This window comes from Panthera leo, chromosome F3, assembly GCF_018350215.1.
Source record: "Panthera leo isolate Ple1 chromosome F3, P.leo_Ple1_pat1.1, whole genome shotgun sequence".
Lineage (NCBI taxonomy): Eukaryota > Metazoa > Chordata > Mammalia > Carnivora > Felidae > Panthera > Panthera leo.
In genome coordinates this window covers 15,293,876-15,318,611 of record NC_056696.1, presented here as the reverse complement: position 1 = coordinate 15,318,611, position 24,736 = coordinate 15,293,876, and the positions used below count along the sequence as shown (strand labels likewise).

Sequence of the window (24,736 nt, the reverse complement as noted above, 5' to 3'; positions counted from 1 at the left end):
TAAGGAAAATAATTCCACTGCTTACCAAAATTTTAATCACATTTATAAGACTTTTTATTCAAGCTTTCCATGTACTTTACCAACCCTTAGTAAATGTTTTCATTTTGCTTATAGGAAAATTAGGGAAGGGAAAAATTCAGTTTTTCAGACTATGGTTTAAGACATCTTAAAACAAGGACTTGGGGCTCCTGGGTGGCTCAGTTGGTTAAGCATCGACTTCAGCTCAGGTCATGACCTTGCAGTTCATGAGTTTGAGCCTTGCGTCGGCTCACAGCTCAGAGCCTGGAGCCCACTTTGGATTCTGTGTCTCCCTCTCTCTCTGCCTTTCCCTTGCTTGCACTCTCTCTCTCTAAAATAAACATAAAAAAAAGAAAAAACCAAAACACAAGGACTTGATAAAGTAGAAATGGAGGGTGTCATAAAACCTTGTCCTACCCCTTCAGGTTATTAGATTTTAAAAAACAAACAAACAAAAAAACCATATATAATAGTCACATGTCTTAAAGCCACTTACCATAGTCTTCATCAAACAGTTCTTGACGTTCTGACTGATACTGGGAATCGGCAATCTCTTCATATTCTTCCACCATGCTGGTGCCAAATACCCTATTAACAACAATTTCATTAAAGACTTTCAAAACAAAACAGAGTTAAGACTCATCTCTTCATTACAAATGACAAAATACATTAACTTTGGTCATTTTTTGAGGGTCATTAGCTTTTAGACTTCAAAATAATGGCTGTTTCTTACACTGTAGTCATCCATCCACTGTGTCCATTAAAATGCTCTTAAGACATTTAAAAATGTAATGACCAGTTTTGATATCAGTCTAAGATTTTTTTTTTTTTTTTTTTTTTTAAGATTTTCCATATATTATCATCATAGCAAAATAGCAAGCAAGCTAAGCCAGACGCATATAATAGTTATTTTTTCTCAGAGCAAATTTTTACATTTTTCTAAAATGGATTTAGGAACAAGAAAGGTTTAACAGCTTATATTTCTATAGTATTAACTTCACAAGATAGGAAATTATTTCTTCACTCTAAATATACTGGGATTTTTGTGTATCACTTTCTTTTTTTAATCACTTAGTAAATGTATGTTGTTCTTTAATACCTTATAAGGCTTAATGGACAAAAGTGCTCTGATCCAAAATGTGATACCAACTCCACCTAAAGAATAAAAGCACAGTGCATGTGAGATTATCTAGCAATGTATTCAGTTTCTTTCATTATAACATTTCTAAAAATAAAGTCCTCATTTCCCCAAAAATCAATAATGGTAAAATTTTGCTTTTTTGCCATGCAGTAATATGCCATGCCTTGTTATTCAATATTGCAAAAGAGAAGGTTGCTAACCTTTATGTACTTGATGAACATCTGAAGCAAGAGAAAGGAAAAGAAAAAGAAATCAGTTCCAAAGTCTGGATAACATGCCATAAGCAACATTTAATATTTGTAAATTATACTGTATAATTAAAGTATAGAAAGCAATGTACTGTGATGGATAACATTGTAGTACTCTTATTTCTCTGCAGAAATCAAATCAATGATTTAAATTCGTACCATCACGACTAGAAAGTATAATTGAACTTAATGAACTAAATTAACTTTAAGGTTATGTTGCTTAAGCTAAAATTCATTGCTGTTGTTTTATTTATCTGTCAGAAATAAAAGCATTCTAAAAGTAATAAAGAGAGGAGTCTGGGTGGCTCAAACTGGTTAAGTATCCAACTCTTGAATAAGGCTCAGGTCATGATTTCATAGTTTGTGGGATCCAGCCCCACATGGCACTCTGCGCTGATAGCATGGAGCCTGTTTGGGATATTCTCTCTCTCTCTCTCTCTCTCTCTCTCTCTCTCTCTCTCTCTCTCTCCTCTCTCTCTCTCCCCCCCTCCTTCTCTCCTTCCCTCTATCTCTCTCTCAAAAATAAATAAATTTTTAAAAATACATAAAAGTAATAAAGAGGATCTAGAAACAGCCTGTGTCTTATATTAATTCAAAATTATAGATACGTATCATATATGTATCTATATATTATTTATATACTGATACATATGTGGATATACACATATACATACATAATGATAAAAATATTAGTATAATACAAAATAATATTTATTCTTATATAATACCATATACAAATTTTTTTAGGGAAAGCATGAATTTTTCACATGCTATGTTATTTCAAGTATAACTTACAGAACTAAAAGATACGTATAACCCACTGTTAAAATACAAACTATTAAAAAGCAGTTTGTACATCTGGGTTTATTTGGGGATAAGGAAAACCCAGGTAAACTTACATAATATTTGTTAACATTGGACTTAGAATGAAATGGTTTTTGCTTTTAGAATACTACCAAAAAGAGCATTTTAGATAGCTAATCATCAAAATGCTCCATAGTGTCCCACCATAAAAAACACAAAGTAGGGGCTGGCATTTTTTTTACCACCAATAAAATGTTCTGCCATTATTAATAAAGTAGTTGGTATGAAGAATGATTCTTGGAACTATTTCATAACATGTGCATTGTCTTAATTATAAAATTAAATGCAATTGTATCACCTGCCAAATAATTCTTACAATTTTTCCTTTTCCTAGTATAAAAACTGCTATAGGAAAAGGCCATTAAACAATTATTTCAGAATTCACTTTAAAAGAAACTGAAAATATACCTTCATTTTTCCGAACACTGTTTAACTATTTATTAACTGTATTTTAAAAATAGAATTTAGCATTTTTAGATTGAGACTAGGAATACTACAAGTTTACCCATTCATAGAAGCCAATTTAATACATGCTTAAAAAAGATACACATTTAAAGAAGAAAAGACAGAAATTAGAGCTGCTGTCATTCCAAAAGGTCATATTACAAACACAATGGTACTTTAAGGTGTGCTATTATTTTAAGGAAAAAAAAAGAGAGGAAGAGAGGTAGAAGAAATTCCCATAGTTTGCCTAAAATCCAATTCAAGAGTGAGAATTCTATTTGGTAGAGATTTCCACCTCTACATTGTGGAAGAAGCAGCAGGAATACTGAATATAAGTGTTTTTAAAAGTTTATTTAAAATTGACATTTGGACACAGAATAGTTCACTTGAATATACAATAGAAAAGGCAAAAGTTATAATATTAAAATTAAAATAATCTAAGAATCAGATTCTAAAAAAGAAAATCAGACCTGCTTAAAGACTTCAGTGACTAACAATCTGGGCTTTGAAATAAAGATATGATACTATAGGGTGCCTGGTTAAGCGTCCAACTTCGGCTCAGGTCATGATCTCACAGTTCGTGAGTTCAAGCCCCACATCAGGCTCTGTGTGGACAGCTCAGAGCCTGGAGCCTACTTTGGATTCTGTATCTCCCTCTCTCTCTCACACACACACTCTCAAAAATAAAGATATGATACTATGAAGATGACATTTTACATAAAGACTCAAAAAAAATATTGATACAATTTTAAATTTCATCAAAGCTGCAAATATCAAAAAATTGGCCTAAGTTTCCAGGTATACAAAAGGGAATGTATTAATATTTGTCTCATAAAATAACATCCATGTAAGAATTTTATCAAAAAGAATATTGCATTAAATTTCCTCTTAAGTTTTATGATTTCTAAAAAGGTGGGGTGAGGAACAAAGAAGTATAAATAATAGGTATGTTTTCATTAAAAAACATAGTCCTGTATGTATAAACTTTACCTTCACATATTTTGCATACATCTGTTCATCCAAAGGGAAACTCTGGACATTCCTCTCATCTCTTCCATGGAAAGTACCCAGCTTAATCCACTTATTTGTGGGATATCTAGGAAATAGAAACATTTTTTAAAAAAAAATCATAAACCACATATTGAGAGTTCCATCACATCTTCAAAATACATCCTGTTTGGCTTTTTGTCCCCTCTCTGGGTGAACATCTCACTTAACATAGTTTAAATATGAGTAAAATATTGGGTTGAATAAATACATTTCCTTTTCCAACTAAACTCTGACAGATTCCTCTTTACAAGGGAAGAGTATCTTGAAAATCACACCATTATCAAACAGAAAGCAAGAAAAGGAGAAGACAAGGTAGAACCAAAACTGTTTGTTGGGCTTCTATCCAAGTACAATGGATATTTAAATGGTTTTAAAATAAATGGATTAAATGGTTTTAAAATAAAGAGTATGGTTTTAATTAAAATTAAAAATTAAATTAAATTAAATTAAAATTAAAAATTAAAAATTAAAAATTAAAATTAAAATTAAAATTAATTAAATGGTTTTAAAATAAATGGATTTAAATGGTTTTAAAATAAAGAGTAACCAAGAGATTATTTTGGAAGAAGGAGGTTCTACTCTTCATGTACTGAAACGTATGTGATGATATAAAGTCTAAGTAAAAGTACTGGTGGAAAGGGAATCAGAAAAAATCCTTTACCATTAGATTGGAATTTCACAGATCTTACATAGCTGTTCCCCCTCTTTAAAAGGAAATCTAACATAAAAGCCTACAGGTATTATTTTTTATTATTACAGCATTTTAAAAATCCCTCCAAGTAATGAATGCTCTTAAAATTACAGCTTAGAGAAAAAGAAGGGATCAGAGCAAGGTTATTATATGGAAAATGGTTGGAATTCAAAAGGTCTTGAGAATTAACTTCAATAACTGTATATATGCAGTGCTGAGTGTGAGATGGGAGAAGAAACAGCATGGAAAATAAAACCACTAATGATCAACTACAGAAGAATGTTTAAATGAATAGCATTCTACATGTCACATTGGGGACACTCAAAGTATTTATGGAATTAATAAATACCCCTAGTGGGGGGAAAATTTAAACTATTAGTGAAAAATGGTATATTTAATGTATAGAATTATTGAATCAATATGTTGCACACCTGAAACTAATACAACATTGTATGTTAATTATACCTTAATCAATCAATCAATCAAGAACTTTAAATGGTGTCTTTAAAAGACAAGGATATTTATCAGGATGTAAGCAGTAAAAACTCATTTTTTAATACAATTAGTAAATATATAAATATATAGAAAAGACTGGAAAGAATAAATTAAAATGCTAATAAGTAATCTCTGGTTGATTGGATTGTGGTTCTTTACCAAATTCCTTATAATACATGTTTATTCTTTTATAATCACACACACAACACAAAGTTTTTAAAATATACTTTAACAAAAATACATTTCATGATAAAAAATGAAGCACTCATGAATGTTTTTAATAACTTTTTAAAGAAATGTTTGGCAGCAACAGGTTAAAATTAAAAATAAGGGCTCTGGGGGCACATGGTGGCTCAGTTGGTTAAGCATCTGACTCTTGATTTCAGCTCAGGTCATAATTTCAAGGTTCCTGGGTTCGAGCCCCTTGTTTGGCTCTGCACTGTGACAGTGGAGCCTGCTAGGGACTCACTCACTCACTCTCTCTCTCTCTGCCCCTCCGCCTCTCATGCTCACTCTCTCTCTCTTTCTCTCTCACTCAAAATAAATAAATTAAAAAAAAAAAAAAAAAAGGACCTTGAAGTCATACACATCTAGGTTGGAATAAGTCACCTGACCTAGGCAAACTACTTAACCTCATCTTATAAAGGAATAAGATCATAGGATGATTATAAATAAGATCATAGGATGATTATAAAAACTATATGAGTTAATGAAAGTAACCTGATTCACAAGTGCCTAATACTACGGTAGTAGTATTATTGTTCTTACAAACTGATACATTAAAATAAAAGAAATAAAATTAAAGTTTTTTAAAAAGTGACTCATTTAAAAATTTTTATTCTGGAGATCTAACATAAACTCTGTAGAAGGCAGCTTTAGAATTTACCTGTCACTGATAGAAACCAGAAAGTCTTTCGGAGTAGAAGAAAACAATTCATAATTTGCAATATCAAACTGTTTTACTTGAATTGGTTCACAAAGTTCAATAACAAACCTTTAAAAAGAACACAAGACAATTATTGAGATAAACCAACCAAAATAACAGTTCATATGAAACATAAAGAGTTTGCATAAAATAGACTTTCACTAAGTTACTCATTATTTCTCTAGCATATCATTAGTTGGGGGGGGTAACTATAAATAACACAAGATATTTATATTGACTATAAATAACACAAGATATTGATAACAATATTTCAATGACAAAGCACATTCTTGGAGAAGGAATGACTTCACAAAGGACAGTTAGTAATAGTGTCAACTGACTAGTCTAGATGGCAGTTTGGCATATACGTGGCTTCAAAGGGTAACACAGCCTTTGATCTAGCAATACACTTTTAGAAACCTATCCTAAGGACACATACATCCAAACATTCACCCCTGTACGTATATACAGTGTAACATAAAGGCACAGTTTATAAAAACAAGGGTAAAAAGTCAACCTAGATGTTTAGCATAGAGGATTCAAGTATGGTCCACCCAAACAATCAGATACCAACAGGCATTAAAAATGATACTAGAGGGGCGCCTGGGTGGCTCAGTCAATTGAGCATCCGACTTCGGCTCAGGTCATGATCTCGTGGTCTGTGGGTTCGAGCCCCGCGTCAGGCTCTGTGCTGATAGCTCAGAGCCTGGAGCCTGTTTCGGATTCTGTGTCTCCCTCTTTCTCTGACCCTCCCCTGTTCATGCTCTCTCTCTCTCTGTCTCAAAAATAAATAAACGTTAAAAAAAAAATACTAGAAACTATACATACCATTTATATAAAAATCTAGGAAATGTAAACTATAGTGATAGAAAACTGATCTTTAATTATTGTGGGGGCAGGGTTTAGGAAGGAAAAGTTACAAAGGAGCATGAGAAACCTTTTTAGGAAGGTGGATATGTGCATTATCTTTATTGTGGTGATAATTTCACAGATGTATAAATGTCAAAAATTATCATATTGCATATTTTGACATGTTGCAGTTTATTTTACATGTGTATATATATTTTTATGTCAATTACATCTCAATAAAACTATTCTTTAAAAATGATGCTAGTGACCTGTACTTATAAACATGGAAGAATGCCATAAAATACTGCTTCTTAGGAAAAATTAAAAGTATGGTGTCATGTGTGTAAAATAAAACTGCATACATATGGCATTTGGGGAAGAGAAATACTCATGACATCTACACTCTAATCAATACTAATTACTATACTATAATTACTATATTACTATAATGTAATAACTATACCAAATGTTATTATATATATTGACAGTGAAATAAATCAAAAACATTAAAATTAACATATTGTGTTTAATTTATGACAGAGCAACACAGCCAAGTTCTAAGAGATGGCAAAAGCAATCAGGTTTTAGAGAAAAGCTCATGAAGAGAAGCAAACTAACTTGCTAAATGCTTACTCTGGGTCAGATACTATGTTAGATGATTTACAACCATCCTTTAATTCTTACAACCACACTGCAAAGAATATCATCTCCATTTTATAAAACAATTCAATAAACACTAATTGGTTACTTCACATTCTTCTCTTCTATCTTTTAATAAGAAACCTCTCCTCCAAGATGTAGCTGAGCTCTTATGGCCACTGTATTTCTCAGTCTTGGCCATACTGCTTAGTTGTGGAGGATGGGCTGTGAGCAGAAGTGTCAAGGGCAATTTTCAGGTCAAGCCTTTAAACGGGAGCTGCTACTTCTCCGATTGCTTTCTACTGCCTTACAGGCTGTAATGAGAATGTGGGAGGAATAAATCATTTCAGCAACCCAGGCAGGGTCAACACCTGCAGGGGAGGAAAAGGAACATGACAGAAGGTGTGTGGGTCCTTCCATTGTTCTTTTACACTCCTGCACTACCTACCAGCTTGAGCTTTTACATCAAAGAAAATTAAATCTCTTATTTAAACCACAGTTCCACGGTCTCTGTTAAAGCAGCAGAATCAAAAGCCCTAACAGTCATGCAGCCAACAAGCAGTGAAGCTAAAAGTCAAAATCCAAATCCACCTGCTTCCAAAGCCTAAACATTTCCCATACCACCAAAACAACCTTGGGAGAGGGAACTGAAGAAAATCAAACTGAGACTTTACTTGTTATTTACAATGACAATACTCTGAAAGAGTATTAAGAAGAAAATAAAAAGTTAATTCTCCCCACTTCTTTCTTTTATATACAATGTTCTCCACTTCTAAGAAGACATGAGCTATATATTAATATCAGAAAAAATAAGCTTTCAAACAAATATATTACCAGGTATAAAAAGTAAATTCACTGCTTTGGATTCTGTGTCTCCCCCCTCTCTCTCTCTCTCTGCTCCTCCCCCACTCACGCTCTGTCTTTTCTCTTCTTCAAAAATAAATAAACAATAAAAAAAAAAAAAGTTTTAAAAGGGGTGCCTAAGTGGCTCAGCCAGGTAAGCATCCGACTTCAGCTCAGGTCATGATCTCACATGTTTGTGAGTTTGTGAGTTCGAGCCCCTCATCAGGCTCCGTGCTGACGGCTCAGGGACTGGAGCCTGCTACAGATTCTGTGTCTCCCTCTCTCTCGTCTCCTCCCCCACTCAGGCTCTTTCTCTCCTTCAAAAATAAATAAATGTTAAAAAAAAAAAAAAAAAAGTAAATTCACCAAGAAGATTTAACAATTCTAACATGTGTATGCACCTAATAAATAGCCACATGATACATAAAATGTAAATAGGTTGTAAGTATTCCTCAGTTGATTTTAAAATGCTTTTTCATTTTTCTGCCTCATCTTTTATGTTTTCTTAGAAGCAGAGAATATTCTGCGCAAATTAACAGAACTACATATAAAAGTTGACAAATCTAATTTCAACATGCTCTTTTTAATTATTTATAGGTCAGGAATTTTAAAAGATCTGAGATCTAAAAAAGAAAAATTAAAAAAAAAAAAAAGATCAGACATCTAAACACAAAAGCAGTGTGATAAAACACCATGTATCAAGATTTAGTTGATATAATTAAGAAGGAAGTTTATAAACTTAAATGTGTATATCTCAAAAGAATTTAGTTCAATAGATTAAACTTAAAGAAAATATAAAATAATAAAGTTTCAAACAGAAATCCATAAAATAGGAAAAAATAAAAAGATAAGATAGAAGTAAAAGTAGACTGTGGGGATTAAATAGGAGGCATAAATTAAAATATTAGGATTTAAAAAAAAATTTTAAAGCAGTATACTACAAATAACTTTATTATAAAAACTTTAAAAATGTATTAAACCAATTCCTAGAAAAGTATAATTTACCAAAACTAATTTAAGAATAAATAGAAAACCTAGTCATATAACTATTTGTTTTAAATGTAGTTTAAACATTTAAACTACATGCCATCTACTCACACCAGTACAAAATTGTACATGCACAAGTTTATTTACAGTAACACTGCAATGGCAAAAGATTATAAACAACCCATATATCCAACATCAGAAGACTAGTTAAGTCATGGTACAACCATATAATGAAATTTTATACAGCTATCAAAAAGAATGAAAACGTTTTCTATGAACAAAATTGAAAGATGACCAGATACTAAGTTAAAACTTAACTCAAGGTGAAAAATAGTGTGCATAATATACTATGTTCTGTGAAAAGATGTATAAAAATCTATATTTGTATATATTTGTCTATATTTGCATAAAGAAACTGAAAAGATATCTAAAAATTTAACATTGAATAAGAAGATGGATGACAGAGATTGGAAGGATATTTCTCATTGTAACTCCTTTATCCTTTTTGGGTTTGAACCATGTGAATGTATTACTTAGTTTTCAAATCACATGCTTGAAAGAAAATTAGTATCTTCCCATAGGCCCAGATGAGTTTATAGTTGAGTTCCAAACGTATAATATATCCAATGGTACAAGGTTAGATGCAATGCCTTCAAAATAAGGAGTAAGAGGATACTGCCTACTATCTTTCTATTCACAATTTTCTCAAGGAACTTGCCAGCATGAGATGACAAAAAGAAAGTAAAATACAATGAAAAGGATTAAAAAAATTTTAAAGAAGAAAAATTTGCAGAGAAGCTACAATTTTCTATACAGAAATCCTAAAGAATAATCCACATATTATTAAAAAAAACAGAATATAAAAAGGTAGCTGGGTGTAAGATCCACATATAAAAAACTGGACATCTATACACAACAAAATACAATTTTTAAGATATATTTACAATAGCAACAAAAAATAGCTTCCCAGAAATGAACTTAATAAAAGATATACAACCATGAAAATTTTAAAAAACAATCTTACTGAAAGACATTAAGAGACAATGAAAAATACGTCCTATTTATGGATAAGAAAACTCAAAATCTGAGTCATCTAAAGATTCAATAAAATTCCAAACAAAATTTGACATGACATTTGGGGAACTCAACAGGATTAAGTCCAAGATTTATAGGCAAAAGCAGAGCAGAAGAATAGCCAAGTCAGTCCTGAAGAATATGAGGCAAAAACTTACTCTACCAGGTACTGAGATCCATAAAGCAAAAGGAAGTGTGGTGTTGCTACAGGCATCGATAAACTGGCCAAAAGAACAGAACAGGGAATAGAGAAACAAACCCATGCTTAGAAGGAAACTTTGTGATAAAGTTACATTGTAAATCAGAGGGGAAAGTGTGAACTACAGAATAAACAATTATCTAAAGAGCAAAATGGTGAGGGAAGAATGAGTCCCTTCTCCATACTATATTAAAAAAAATCCAACTGGGATTAAAAACCTAAATGTGAAAGGCAAATATTTTGTAGAATTTTAAAATTTGAGTTATCTTTTTTTTTTATGCCAAAGAAATCTGACATATAACAAATCCAAAATTGTATGACAGGTAAGTACAACTACATTAAAATTAATAGTTTCTATTCATCAAAAGACACTGATGAGAAACTGAAAGGATAATTCACAAACTAGAGAAAATATGTGCAACATATATAATTTATATGTTCCATCCAGAGCTAAGATAAAATGTTACATTGTATCCATTTTCTAAGATAAACAACTGCTAAATTAGACTTCTACTAACCAGTTAAAAAAACAAAGCTTATCAATAGAAAACATAGGATAAAATAAGCATTTCAGAGGAGAGGAAAAACGGGTACATGAAAATATGCTCAATCTCACTGGTGATCAGGGACTGACATCTTTCTGGATAAAAACTCCACAACGGCAGAGATCTCAGTCTATTTTGTGAAACAATGTTATTCCAGCACCAGCAGCATCACTTAACATGTTCAACCTAACATGCTCAGTAATCGAATGAACAAATGAATAAAGACTCAAAATCCTAGAATGTCAATTATCCTTTAATTCATCTATAGATTTGATACAACCAATAAAAATGCCAGCATTTTTCACAGAACTCAAGAAGATGACTCTAAATTTTAAAATAAAAAAAAAAGAAACAAGAATAGTAAGGTATAACCTCTATAAATGGAGGTATAAGCTTATTCTACCAGATATTAAGACTTCTAAAACTACAGTGAGACTGTGTGGTCTTAATATACCTTAGGAGGAGTAACCTACTTACAATCAGGTGAAATCAGTTAAAGGTGTTCTAAAGTTACATGAAAAGACACATACGTGAATGAGCAAACACAAAATATGCAATAAACACATATACCTCAATACATGCTGTTTGGCAGAAACATTAAAATACAAATGGGTAGCTATGACTACTTCATACAACTTCATCCCAACATGTCTTTGCTTGAAATTCAAAATTTTGGAGTATAAACACTTAAGCTGTCTGTTACTGACTACAGAGGCTCTTACAAATAAAAACAAAACCCCCAAATAACATTTTAATTACAATTGCAGACAATCATTTCCTCAAATTTAATATATGACATAAGGAAAAATGAGCTTTTAAAATTATCCCTTAAAACACTTTAATAATCTGGTGTTCATTTTCAAAATGAACCTAAATGTACCAAAAGGAGCAAAGGCCGAGAGTAGAAAATAAGCACTCTCTTTAAAGTTTAAAGAGTTTTTCCTTAAAATAAGAAAAAAAAGAATATATTTTTAGTAAATCAGTATGATGGTGATTTACTCAATTCTTTTTTGAACAGCTGCTTTTGAGCAATTAAATAAAAAAATCTAATGAAACTATTGGTAGAGCACACCTTATTTCCCCCCATAAATCTGTTCCTTTGCCTATGTTCTTAGTTAACAGCAGAATTATAGAACCAAGTAGTAGTCAAAATCCTGGGAGATTTCTGAGATAACTCTCTCCACATCCAGTTACTAACCAGGAGCTGCCAATTTTATCTGCTATATTTTTCATATCCCCCTCTCTTCTGTATCTAAACTGCCAATGCCTTAATTAAAGCAGGTTCCTAACTGGTTTCCATGCTCCCAACTGCATTCTGCTGTAGGCCATCCTTTGAGGACAAGCCTTCTTAAGACACCACTGATCTCACGTTACTTCCTTACTTAAAACAAACACTGACCTCTGTGGTCTTTAATAAACTTCAAAAAATTTTAAGCTAAGGGGCTCCTGGGTGTCTCGGTTGAGCGTCCGACTGTTGATGTTATCTCAGGTCATGATCCCGGCCAGGGTCGTGGGATCAAGACCCGTGTTGGGCTCTACAGTCAGCGTGAAGCCTGCTTAAGATTCTCTCTCTCTCCCTCTGCCCCTCACACACACTTGTGCTCTCTCTCTCAAAAAAAAAAAAAAAAAAAAAAAAAAGAAGAAGAAGAAGAAGAAAAAAGAAATATGCTCCTTTTAGCATGTCTCCTTATTCTTACAGTTCCTGAATGCCTTTGCCTTCCTCATTTGTGACTTCTTATGAATCCTTCAAGATTCAGCTCAGGAATTACCTCTTCTAGGAAACCCTCTCATCCTCTCTCACAGGTATATATCATCTCTGTTCCTACAATAATCTTTCAGCAATACTTCTTACACTATTTCATAATTGTTTAACTAGACTTATTTTTGTGTGTGGGTGTGACCTTAAAAGGAAAGGCATTTTATCTTCAATTCTGTATCCCAGGACCTAATGTAATTATACTACCAGCACCTGTCAATCATAAATGCTTTTTAAGTGACTACATGAACAAATTAATCCTAAATAAAAGCTTACCATAATATATGTACATACATAGATTAAAGTACATAATTTATTAAATTTTATATTACTTACCAAATTTTAGTGCTGCAAGGATTCAACATATAAAGATCCATATTTTCTATAAGAATAGCAGATGTGCTCTGTTTTAAAAGGGGGGAAGGGAATAAATTACTTATGGAAAAATATTTATTTCAACTCTAAAGACTTCTAGGATTTCTACATTTTTAGATCTTCAAATACTAAGACTCTAAAACATTCATTTGAGAAGAAGGCATAAAAATGGCTGAAGTTTACCAGTTATGTCTGTAAGTGTTAAGTTAGCCTTATGACAAAATGTTTAATATTAAATGTCTGTTACCATAAAGGAAAAATGATTTTCTATTAGCTATTTCCTTTTTAAAATCTCAAACAGGTTTAAAAGTTAAAAATAAGATGAATGCCCTTCAGTAGATGAACAGAAACTGTGGCACATCCAGACAACAGAATATTATTCAGTGCTAAAAATGTGAAGTCAATCTGAAAAGGTTACATATGGTATGATTCCAACTATGTGACATTCTGGAAAAGACAAAACTATGAAGATACTAAACAGACTGGTGGTTGCCAGGAGTCAAGGGGAGGAGGAATGATAGGTGGAGCACAGAGGATTTTTAGGGCAGTAAAAGTACCCTACATGATACTATAATGGTGGGTACATGTCATTACACATTTGCCCAAACCCAAAAACCATATGGTAAGATGAACTCTAAGGTAAACTATGGACTTCAGCTGATAATAATGTGTCAGTGTAAGTTAATCAACTGTAGCAAATGTTTCACTCTGGTGGGAGGTATGTTGATAATGGAGGAGACTAAACATGTGTGGGTGTAAGGGGTATATGAGAAATCTCTACCGTTCTTTCCATTTTGCTGTGAATCTATAACTGCTCTAAGAAAATAAAGTCTTCGAAAGAAAAAAAAAGTACAATGTATCAACCAACAGAAGAATTCATACAAGAAAATGTCTCTAAAAGCATAATCCTGCATTTATTAGTGAATCAGAAAAATAGCTCATGTTAAAATATAGTTCTCAGCAAAATAATATAGATATAGATAGATATTTCTGAGCAAACAGTTGCCTTTATTTAATCAAGTTAGTAGTTTCTTATTTATACATATATAAGAAATTTATAGTTAAGTACCTTGGCTTCTGGATTAGCTGCCAAAATTTTGGCACCACATTCTACTGAGGCATAATTATTTCGATTTTTCTGGACTTTTTTTGTCGCATGTAGACCTCCATTAGAAGATGGATGCATTGACTGACCTGCAGACAAACCTTATTATAAACATATATATATGATGATTATGATTAAAAATACTCCCAGGAAACAATGATCACAAAAGCAGTAAGTTGCTGTCTAGTGAAGACCAGGTTTTAATGCTTAAGAGAATATTTTCAAAACCCATTAAGCAATTCAAACTGCTTTAATACTTTAAAATATTTCTAAAAAACAAATTACAAAAATCCACATTACTTGATTTATGTCTACTCTCAAAATGAAACTTATCCATGAGAATCAAAATATTGTGCATACATATTTTATTAAGGATGAATGTTGTCCTTCTATCTCTAACATTAAGAATTTTTAACTCTGAAATAGCCAAAAGAAAGTGTAATATCTTAGTCCAACTCCATTTACAGTTTAAAGCTTCATAACTCAAAAGTTTCCATGCCTCAAATTTCCTTATAAATTGAAATAAACACCACTGCTCTGCCTACTTTATCTTATTTTATCCTCATTTAGTAATTTACAAGAATGGGTTTTAATTAAGATTAAAATTATATAATTATACATAGGTAAATTATATATGTGAAACCAACAGTATCTTGGTAAGTTTCACCTTTAAAAGGCTTTCAAAAGCTTTATTTTACCAACTGTAGACAGAAATGCACATTTAAATCAGTCCTCCCCCTTCAAAAAAAAAAAAAAAAAAAAAAAAGGGAATCACAATGCTTCCATACTTTTTTCTTTTTCTACTTCCATAACTTTCTTCTTCCATTCATCAAATGTTGGTATATCTTCTGGGTCTTTGGGACTTGTTACAGATGTATGGTCAATTTCCCCTGGTTTTGTATAATCAGAACTCTGAAAAAAAATGCAAAAGAATACACAAAAAACAGTAAGTCATAAAAGAATATACAAATGTTTTTGTGAAATTAAAGTCCAATTTTATATTTGATAGACAGTATTTCAAAAAAATCAAAAATGTAAAAAGAAAAGGTTTGGTTTACTTAAAAGTTGAGTTTCTCTTGAAAAAATTGAAATCTTTTACCAAAGCATCACAAAATATATTCTTCACGTTTGCAATATAAGCTAGGCTGTAAAAAACTTTATAATATACCCTAAGCAAACAATTACTTCTACATAAACCATACAAATTAGTAAGTACTATAGTTGTAATGCATCCACCTTAAAATCTAAGTTAAAATAATATATGCATTAAAGAAAGCTAACTAATTTTAGATATAGCATGTTGTTTCTAAAAATTCCTTAACAGGGATTACCACTTTTATAAAAATTTTAAGGTGGATTTAAAAACAAAGAAACACACAAAAATCTAAAGAAAAACAAAGCTTTTTAAAGAAACTATAGAAAAATCTTCATATAAAAAAGGATTTAACAAGATGAAGAAAGAATAAATCATTAAAAAAAGGCTGATACATCTGGCTGGATTAAAATTTTTAAATTAAACGTATCACAAAACCATAAACTACATGGTACAATAAGCTGGAAGAAGTATTTGCAATATATGCAACCAATAAGGGATTACTACCAACTATAAAAACTACCTACAAATCAATAATGGAGGAGAGGAACAATAAATACAGCAAAGAAAAAATATAAAATAATTGATAATCAAGGAATGCAAATGAAAACCAGAGACAATAAATTATACCAATCTGATGGAGGTTCAAGTGTGGCATGTCTGTTGAACCATAAGACACCTATTAGACTGCTGAAGGGAGTTCTAAATTTAGCAGTACTGAGGGCACGTGGCTGACTCAGTTTGAAGAGCATGTGACCCTTGATCTCGGAGTCATGAGTTAAGAGCCCCACGTTGGATGTAGAGATTACTTAAATAAATAAGTAAACTTAAAAAAAATTTTAGCAATATTAACTGAAGATGTGCCTACTCTATGAGCCAGTAATTCCACTCCTATATATTAGTATCAGTGAAAACATGCGCATGTGACTAAGAAAGTATGCAGGAATGCTTATGGCAGCACTGTTTATAATATCCAGAAATTAGAAACAACCTAAATTAGAAAAAACCTGAAGAACAGATAAATTGTGGTAGTGAAATACAACAGTGAAAACAATTAACAGACAAATCTCAAAAACAATGTTGAGTCATATAATAGTTAAGAATGAGACCATTTTATACTGCTTCAAAATATGCCAACTAATAGTATGTATTGTTTATAATAATACAGTTTTGGAAAAAGTTTAAAAACACATTCTTAAACACACACACACACACACACACACACACACACACACACTGAATTTTAGATACGTGTTCTATCTGAAGGGAAGAAATATAACTGGGGAAAGGCAAAAATTCAATTTGTAATTTTTTTCTGTAAGCTGAATAATGTATGCAAGGATGTTCATTCCATTATTTATTTCTGTATTCCTAAAACAATGCATAACATATTTACAAACAGTTCCTAGAGAAGTGCACAATATTTATTTAGACAGCTTACTCTGCCAAATAGCACAAGTCTCATATAGTACACATGTGCTATATGGTATAGGGCACATTTTCCCTAATACGAATACTCACTATATTAAAGCCAACTTTTAAGGACTGACACTAGTATATTAGAATTACACTAATACACTAGAGTATTAGAATTACACAAATACAAATACCCATAATCTCTTGATTATTTTAGATATTTTCTTTGCTGAATATATTGTTCCTCTCCTCCATTACTGATTTGTAGGTAGTCTTTGTAGTTGACAGTAATCCTTATCGGTTGCATATATTGCAAATACTAAGGAAGAGTTAGCAAATTGGTTCCCATACAACCTCTGTGTTGGAGTGTTTTGCAGAACAAACTAACTGACTAATAAAGTATGTGGCTATTAAAAATATATATAGCAGAAAAGTATTACCACTAATTTAATTTAAAAATTAAATAAAAACCTACTTTGAACACAATTTATAAAAATGTACCTAGCTGAGACACTTTTTTCCAGGATATTAATTTATTTAGGAGGTAATTAATACAGTTAAAAATTACAGTCTTTTATCGGTTAAGCGTCCAACTTCGGCTCAGGTCATGATCTCACGGTTTGTGAGTTCAAGCCCCACCTCAGGTTCTGTGCTAACAGCTCAGAGCCTGGAGCCTGCTTCGGATTCTGTGTCTCCCTCTCTGTCTCTTCCCCGCTTGCACTCTGTTTCCACCCCTCCCCCGCTCATGCACATGCACGTGCACTCGCTCTCTCTCTTAAAAAGTAAATAAATATTAAAAACAATTTTTTTTTAATAATTCTCATTGAAGAGCCTAAATTTAACACTGTATATGGAGTTAAGCTTATATACTGAAGATACTCGAATTTAACAATCATACCTTCTTCTATATAGCTCTCCAAGAAAATGCTTAAATGAGGGCTTTATATAGCTGGTATCAAACAGCTGATGGTAGCAGAAAACCACTTAATTATAAAATACCAAAGACATTTCACATTTGGAACAACTTCATGTATGAACAATATACTGAAGACCACTTGCTCTCAGAAAGCACAGCTCACTCCTCAGTTCCATATTCCTCATTAACTACATAATCCCTGTTTTTATGGCAAATATGGTTAGCAAATTGCAAGATTAACACAAAATAAAAATACATATAATAAAGTAGGAAATAGTGCAAGTTATATACCTACCTCATTTTTTAAATTATCTGAAGCATTCAATGCAGATTTTGGATCACCACTACCCTGCTCACTTGCTGAAACCTTTGATTCAAATTCTGATTTTGTTATTTTTCCTTTGCCATGTGAAGATGACACATTTTCTATATGCTGGCCAACAAGGCTATTTGAAACCAAAAAGACATATTAAAAAATTTCAGCTGAATAACAAGTTTATGCAATCTAATCTGTTACAACTATCATGTACAAAGTAAACCAAGAAAGGAGCACAAAGGGATTAGCTTTCTCTCAATCATAAAGTGGAATTAAGTACACACCAAAGTCCATTCAAACATGACACTGCTATTATTACAGAATTATAAAAGGGAAAACAATGGCTAACACCCACCTTTCAGGTGGACTAACAAAGGAAGGCTGGTCAACTGGAGTATTTGCATCAAGAACCTCACCAACATCGCAATCAGTTTCAGACTGCTCAGTTTCACTCGGCTTGGTTATAGGAATAGTACCAGACTTTTCTATTTCACTAAAAATAGAAACAAAAAATACAATCTGGCAATTCAATGAACATAATGTGGCATAAGTTAAAAATGGTATCAGTGATTTTCAAAACATAATCTAAGACAGGAGAATTCTTTACAGTTTGGCAGGCTGTTTTCAAGAGTTCACTTATTTCAAATCACATAAAGTCAACTGCTGACTCTTGATCTGTTAATGCCCTTGGCCTTTAAATAGCTAACTGCTAAGTTTTAAAACAAAATATCATACATTAGTGTTTGGTCTCATAAAAAATAAGATTTTAAAATTATTTATTTTAACTGCATCTTCCTAATGGGTCCTTTCCAGGTTAGTATATTCTACCAATATTAGTTGTTGCCTATAGTATCAAAAAATAATCTATTATCTCTATTAACATTTCAACTGAAGTTCTTAAGACACTTTTAGAATTTCACTTAAAAAACACATACCCTAATATGTTCTGCTACTCACTTCCAATTCACGAAGCAGTCATGTTCAGGATAAAGGGAAAATAAGATGTACTGTCTATATATATAATATTTAGCCTTAAATTCTTTCTGGAATAAGTATTATTAAATACTGTCCATTATTTCTAAGCCTGTCTTCTGTTTATTTCTTCCTTACCTAGGATAAACACCTAAATGAAAACTCTAACATCTTTAAGTAAAACTCCTTCACCCCAGCCCCCTAAGTTCTTGAGAAGAATAAGTGTTTTTAAAAGTACTTATGATAGGGCACTTGGGTGGCTCAGTCTGTTAAGAGTCCGACTTTGGCTCAGGTCATGATCTCGCAGTTTGTGAGTTCAAGCCCCATGTCAGGCTCTGTGCTGACAGCTCAGAACCTGGAGCCTGCTTCAGATTCTTTATCTCCCTCTCTCTCTCTGCCCCTCCCCCACTCCCTCCCTCTCTCTCTCTCAAGAGTAAATAAACAGTAATAAAAATTTGGTGGGGGGGGGGAACCTGGGTGGCTCAGTCAGTTGAGCGTCCTACTTTGGCTCAGGTTATAATTTCACTGCTCGTGGATTCGAGCCCCATGATGGGCTCTGTCCTGATAGCTCGCAGCCTAGAGCCTTATTTATATAAATAAACATTTTAAAAAATTTTAATATTTTTAATAAAAAAATAAAAATAAAATTACTTGTAGTTAAAAAAAAAGTAATGATAATAATATTAACTGACACACATATTTTTACTATGTACCAGATACTACCCTATCCAATTTTTAAATATATATTAATTCATTTGATATAGGAAATGATTAATGCAGTATGAAGGGAATTTGTGCTTTGTAGTGTTGCTGTAAGGAGCTAGAAGAGTACATAATCGATTTTCTAAATTAAAGAAACCTTAGATCTACAAATTCTGAGTATTTACGATCAAGTTTGAACAAGGGAGCTATTCGCAAAAAGACAGACCTACCAATGGAATGCTGCAGTAATACTTGATGGAAGTGAATAATCTGACATTTGAATCTTTGATAATTATAAGGAAGATTACTCAAATAAGCAGTTACTTAAACAAGTAGAACCTCACTTTATGGGATATAGATTTCAAAGCTAGGATCTACTTCACTGAGTTTGGAAGCAGAATAAACACTGGTTATATCATAAGATCATTACATTAAAATAAAATTATTATGCAAAACAAGGCATCATAACTTAGGTCTGCTACATAGCCTAAACTTCAAATCTGAATTTCAAGCTGCCTTATGTGATAAAGACATTTTTCCATCATTAATCTAATGAGAGTCTCTTTTTTTCTTTGTAATAACTTACTCAAGCTTTGAGATTGGAGTGATCTCTGAGGTAGATGAGCTGGAAATATTTTCAATGTTTTCACTGCCCACAGTTACACTGGAAGAATCTTCATGTAGATCAACTGGAGGGAGTGTCTCAATCACAGATGGACTTAACTTTTCTGACTCTGCATTCTGTTTAAAAAAAAAAAAAAGTTACATTAAATGTGGAGGTTAATAAATTATCTCTTTAGCTACACGGGATTTTATAAAATTATGTCTCAAAAGTGACAGTACCAAGAATGTACTTTTATAAAAATCCTTTCTTCTAACATTACCCCCCAAGGAATACATTTCATATTAAAATACAAGCTCTAGCCATTTTTCCTGGCATTTCACAAACTAGGACAAAGAAACCTGTCTTCCTTCTTTCCTATTTTCTATCAGGACCCACATATATTTCCCTCTTACTGTAATTAATGCTAGCAGCAACACAGAAATCATATGTAAATATGAAAAATAGTACAATACATACTTCTTGCCCTACAGCAGTTTAGAAGATAACGTGCATATAAGTGAAATAAGTCATACAGAGAAAGACAGATACCATATGTTTTCACTCTTATGTGGATCCTGAGAAACTTAACAGAAGTCCATGGGGGAGGGGAAGAAAAAAAAAAAAAAGAGGTTAGAGAGGGAGAGAGCCAAAGCATAAGAGACTCTTAAAAACTGAGAACAAACTGAAGGTTGATGGGGGATGGAAGGGAAGGGAGGGTGGGTGATGGGTACTGAGGAGGGCACCTTTTGGAATGAGCACTGGGTGTTGTATGGAAACCAATTTGACAATAAATTTCATATTAAAAAAAAAAGATAACGTGCATAAATAAAGAACAACACAGAGCATGTACACACAAGTACACAAGTACAATTACAATGCAATACATGATTCTCACTGCTCCTTCAGTGAGCAATGATGCTCTGGGCCATTCACCCCTCCAAAACACAATCTGAAATCTACCTAATACCACTCATATTTGAAACCTCTATCAGCACATTCTCTCCCACAACCAATACTAAATAGAATTAGCCTTTCCCTTTCCTCTATGCCTCCACTATTCTCTTCTATACAGCACCTCAAACACCTCAATTGCCTTATTTATGTCTCTTCTTCTTCAAGTATACTATAAACATCTTGAGTAAGAACTGTGTTCTCTTGATCTTCATGTTCCATAGCACAAAGTAGACATTTAATGCTTATTAAGTATCAAGTGAGAGGTACTCAAGCTCAGTTCAAAGAAAACAGAAACTATGGACTATTACAGACTAGAAGAAAGAGGACTGTAAAGAAAAAGAGGACCAATATGGGAGCAGAAAGGAAACAAACGGTATAAAGTCCAAAGAATACAAAATATGATCATTTGGGGAATTATTTACACTGAAATGAAAAATTCACAAAGGAATACAAATAGCTTGTATTTTATGGTGGAGGCCTTGAGAAAAGGAATATTAACATTATCATTTTAATATGTATTCAATGTAGGGGCGCCTGGGTGGCGCAGTCGGTTAAGCGTCCGACTTCAGCCAGGTCACGATCTCGCGGTCCGTGAGTTCGAGCCCCGTGTCAGGCTCCGGGCTGATGGCTCGGAGCCTGGAGCCTGTTTCCGATTCTGTGTCTCCCTCTCTCTCTGTCCCTCCCCCGTTCATGCTCTGTCTCTCTCTGTCCCAAAAAAAAAAAAAAAAAAAAAAAAAAAAAAAAAATGTATTCAATGTAAAAAAAAAAATCAATGAGATAGTTTATACTTTTTTTTTTTTAATTAAGTCTCCAAAATCCAATATGTATTTATAACAAGTCTCTATTTGGACTGGTTGCATTTCCAGTGCTCAAGAGCCACGTGTAGCTAGTGGCTACTATACTGAACAACACAGGTCTATAAGACGCAGTAAGCACTTCAAAGTATTTGAACATGATTACACCATGATAAAAATTCTAGAGAATGAACAATGGCAGGACTGTTCAGGAATAGTCATATAACCAGAAGGGTAACAGAGAACACTTTCTTACTCTATTGTACAAACATCTTCCAGAATCCAATAAAATGAAACACTATTTGTACTTAGTCCAATTAAGTCATAAAATAACTCTAACTGTATTTTTAAAAAAAAGAATTCTCCCTCATTTTGAGCTGAAGTTTGCTTTTGTTACTACTTGAGATACTTAGTTTTTCCTTAGTCTTTCTTCCTCCAGATCAAATATCCCTAGTTCCTTCAGCTATTCCTGATATTAAATGGGTTCCAGATGCTTCAGCATTCCAGTCAGCTTATATTCTTGTCTAGTTTTTCATATCTTTCATAAAATCTGGCATATAAAATAGAAAATAATATTCATGATGTAATATAAAAGGAAAAGGGAAAACATATTTTAACCTATAATTAATTCATATTCCACACTGAGTGACAAAAGTTTGGTATAAAAACATTCTTTGTTTTATATACAAATACTTCCTTTTAAGTTAGAAAACAATTTCCTGACATCTAAAAATCTAAAGAGACAAAAATACATTACAGTGAGCCAAAATGGAACCTAAAAAGAAATGAGAACTTATTCCCAAACTTTTACTACAAAGAAAATGGTCACATTTATTATTAAATCTGCAATTTTGCATTTTCTCAAAAGCAGTACTCTTAGCAGGTGAACAGTATTAAGGCCAACAGCACAACAGTTCAAAAAGAAAAAATAAAAATTCACAATATGATGACCAAACAGAAGTTTTCTATCTTGCAAAGTAGTTTTAAAAGACACATCATCAAAAATCAAAGCAACATAGCTTACTTGTACATCCACAGCAGAGTCATCTTTCAATTTATGTTCTTCTGGAGGAATAGGTAAGTTTGAACCCACTTTTTCCGATAATTCGGCATTGATAGGTCCCTCTCTTTCATCCTATATCGCAACAAAGAAAAAAGGCTAACTGATAAAATTGTTTCACAAAACAGTCCTAAGCAATATTATATACTTTACAACCACAACACTGTCTTGTATGCACTTGACTGTAATTACTTTTATTTGTTTACACAGTTATTGTCCATCTTCCTGCATCCCCTTCCTTGCCACCACAGTGAAAACGTACACTAAATGAGTTCAAGACCCTCATTTGATTTCTTAATAAGCACTTTAGTCCTACCACCCAGCACTATGTATGTGGCAGGATCTCTAATAAGTGAAAGTACATACAGCTCTTTGTGCCATCTCTTTTGACACTTACTTTCAAGTTAGGATTTCAGGTTTAAATATATTTTCTAGCTATACATTTCATAAAAGCAAAGTTCATATTCTTTGTTTATCTAAACAATATATACCAGGTACCTAAACGTTTGCTGAGTTATGTTTCCCCCCTAAATGTTTTGCTTATATTTACTCTCACAACATTTAAGTCTTCAAATTTCTTGTCAGAGATTAGATCGAAGTCTCATAGACTGTGGGTGAAAGTATGAAATTATACTCTTCTTAAAGAGATACTCATCATTTGACATATTCAGCTTAATACAGAAGAATTGAAAATGAGGACTGGTAAATAGTTGTTTTTCATAAATCTTTGACAATTATAACTTCATCTATTAAAAGGCGTATAATAACATTCTGATATAGCGTTCTCAAACATCACTCCATCACACACACATAGACACACACTCTCTCACACAGAACAGGATATTTGGACACAGAAGTCCAAGGTATGTTTTTAGTTAACTTCAGCTACTTTACCTCTTATTCCTCTATGAAAAATCATCTCCTTTTTCTTCTACAAAATTTTAGTTCCATTTTTTCCTAATAATTGCTACTAGACTCAGAAAACACACATAAAAAATAATTTTGCCTCAATTTTATTTTTATTTATTACAGAGAGAAATAAGGGAATATTAGCATTATTATTTTAATTTGGGGCACCTGGGTGGCTTGGTCGGTTAAGCGTCCGACTTCGGCTCAGGTCATGATCTCACGGTCCGTGAGTTCGAGCCCCGCGTCGGGCTCTGTGCTGACAGCTCAGAGCCTGGAGCCTGTTTCAGATTCTGTGTCTCCCTCTCTCTGACCCTCCCCTGTTTATGCTCTGTCTCTCCCTGTCTCAAAAATAAATAAAATGTTAAAAAAAAATTTTTTTTAAGGAAAAATGACTCCCTTTGTCCTCCAGTGGCTCTGTTGAGAGGTCTTTTTGGTTATACCAATGTATGAAAAAGGGCATTCATTACTCTGGATGAGTATGTAATAAGAATTTTTGTTTTTAGTATCTTAAAAGGTTGCTTGGCCCTATAAAAGGTAGTCTTCAGAGAGGAGACTGATCATTCTTGGGTGAATATAGGCTCCAATACAGGAAAATACCGTGGGACTATGGAGCAACAAGTGTGAAATGCCAACTTGGACGGGGAGAATGGACTCTCATTCGTGGGCTCAGATTAAAGTTATCTTTAAGAATCATTAGAAAAATGACTAAACATGAGAATATGAAATAAAACAAGCATGTCTTTAATATCCAA

The 24,736-nt window shown here is 32.7% G+C and overlaps 1 protein-coding gene across 3 annotated transcripts in view; it reads right to left on the bottom strand.

Annotated features, from left to right (window-relative positions):
• SUCO (SUN domain containing ossification factor) overlaps nt 1–24,736 on the bottom strand; it is a 91,062-nt gene that overhangs the window by 37,475 nt on the left and 28,851 nt on the right. Inside the window, exons 3-14 of one of the 3 annotated variants that reach the window (XR_006198728.1) lie at nt 23,040–23,150; nt 20,250–20,404; nt 18,345–18,482; nt 17,969–18,119; nt 15,037–15,160; nt 14,213–14,349; nt 13,105–13,172; nt 5,838–5,945; nt 3,706–3,811; nt 1,360–1,380; nt 1,118–1,173; nt 515–606 (exon numbers count right to left, since the gene is read on the bottom strand). Coding sequence is in view for 2 of the 3 variants with exons in the window: in XM_042924845.1 (XP_042780779.1) it covers nt 515–606; nt 1,118–1,173; nt 1,360–1,380; nt 3,706–3,811; nt 5,838–5,945; nt 13,105–13,172; nt 14,213–14,337; nt 15,037–15,160; nt 17,969–18,119; nt 18,345–18,482; nt 20,250–20,404; nt 23,040–23,150 (1,255 nt within the window). In the remaining variant the exon portion in view is untranslated. The remainder of the gene's footprint in view (nt 1–514; nt 607–1,117; nt 1,174–1,359; nt 1,381–3,705; nt 3,812–5,837; nt 5,946–13,104; nt 13,173–14,212; nt 14,350–15,036; nt 15,161–17,968; nt 18,120–18,344; nt 18,483–20,249; nt 20,405–23,039; nt 23,151–24,736) is intronic. The other 2 variants (XM_042924845.1, XM_042924846.1) reach the window with 2 other exon arrangements.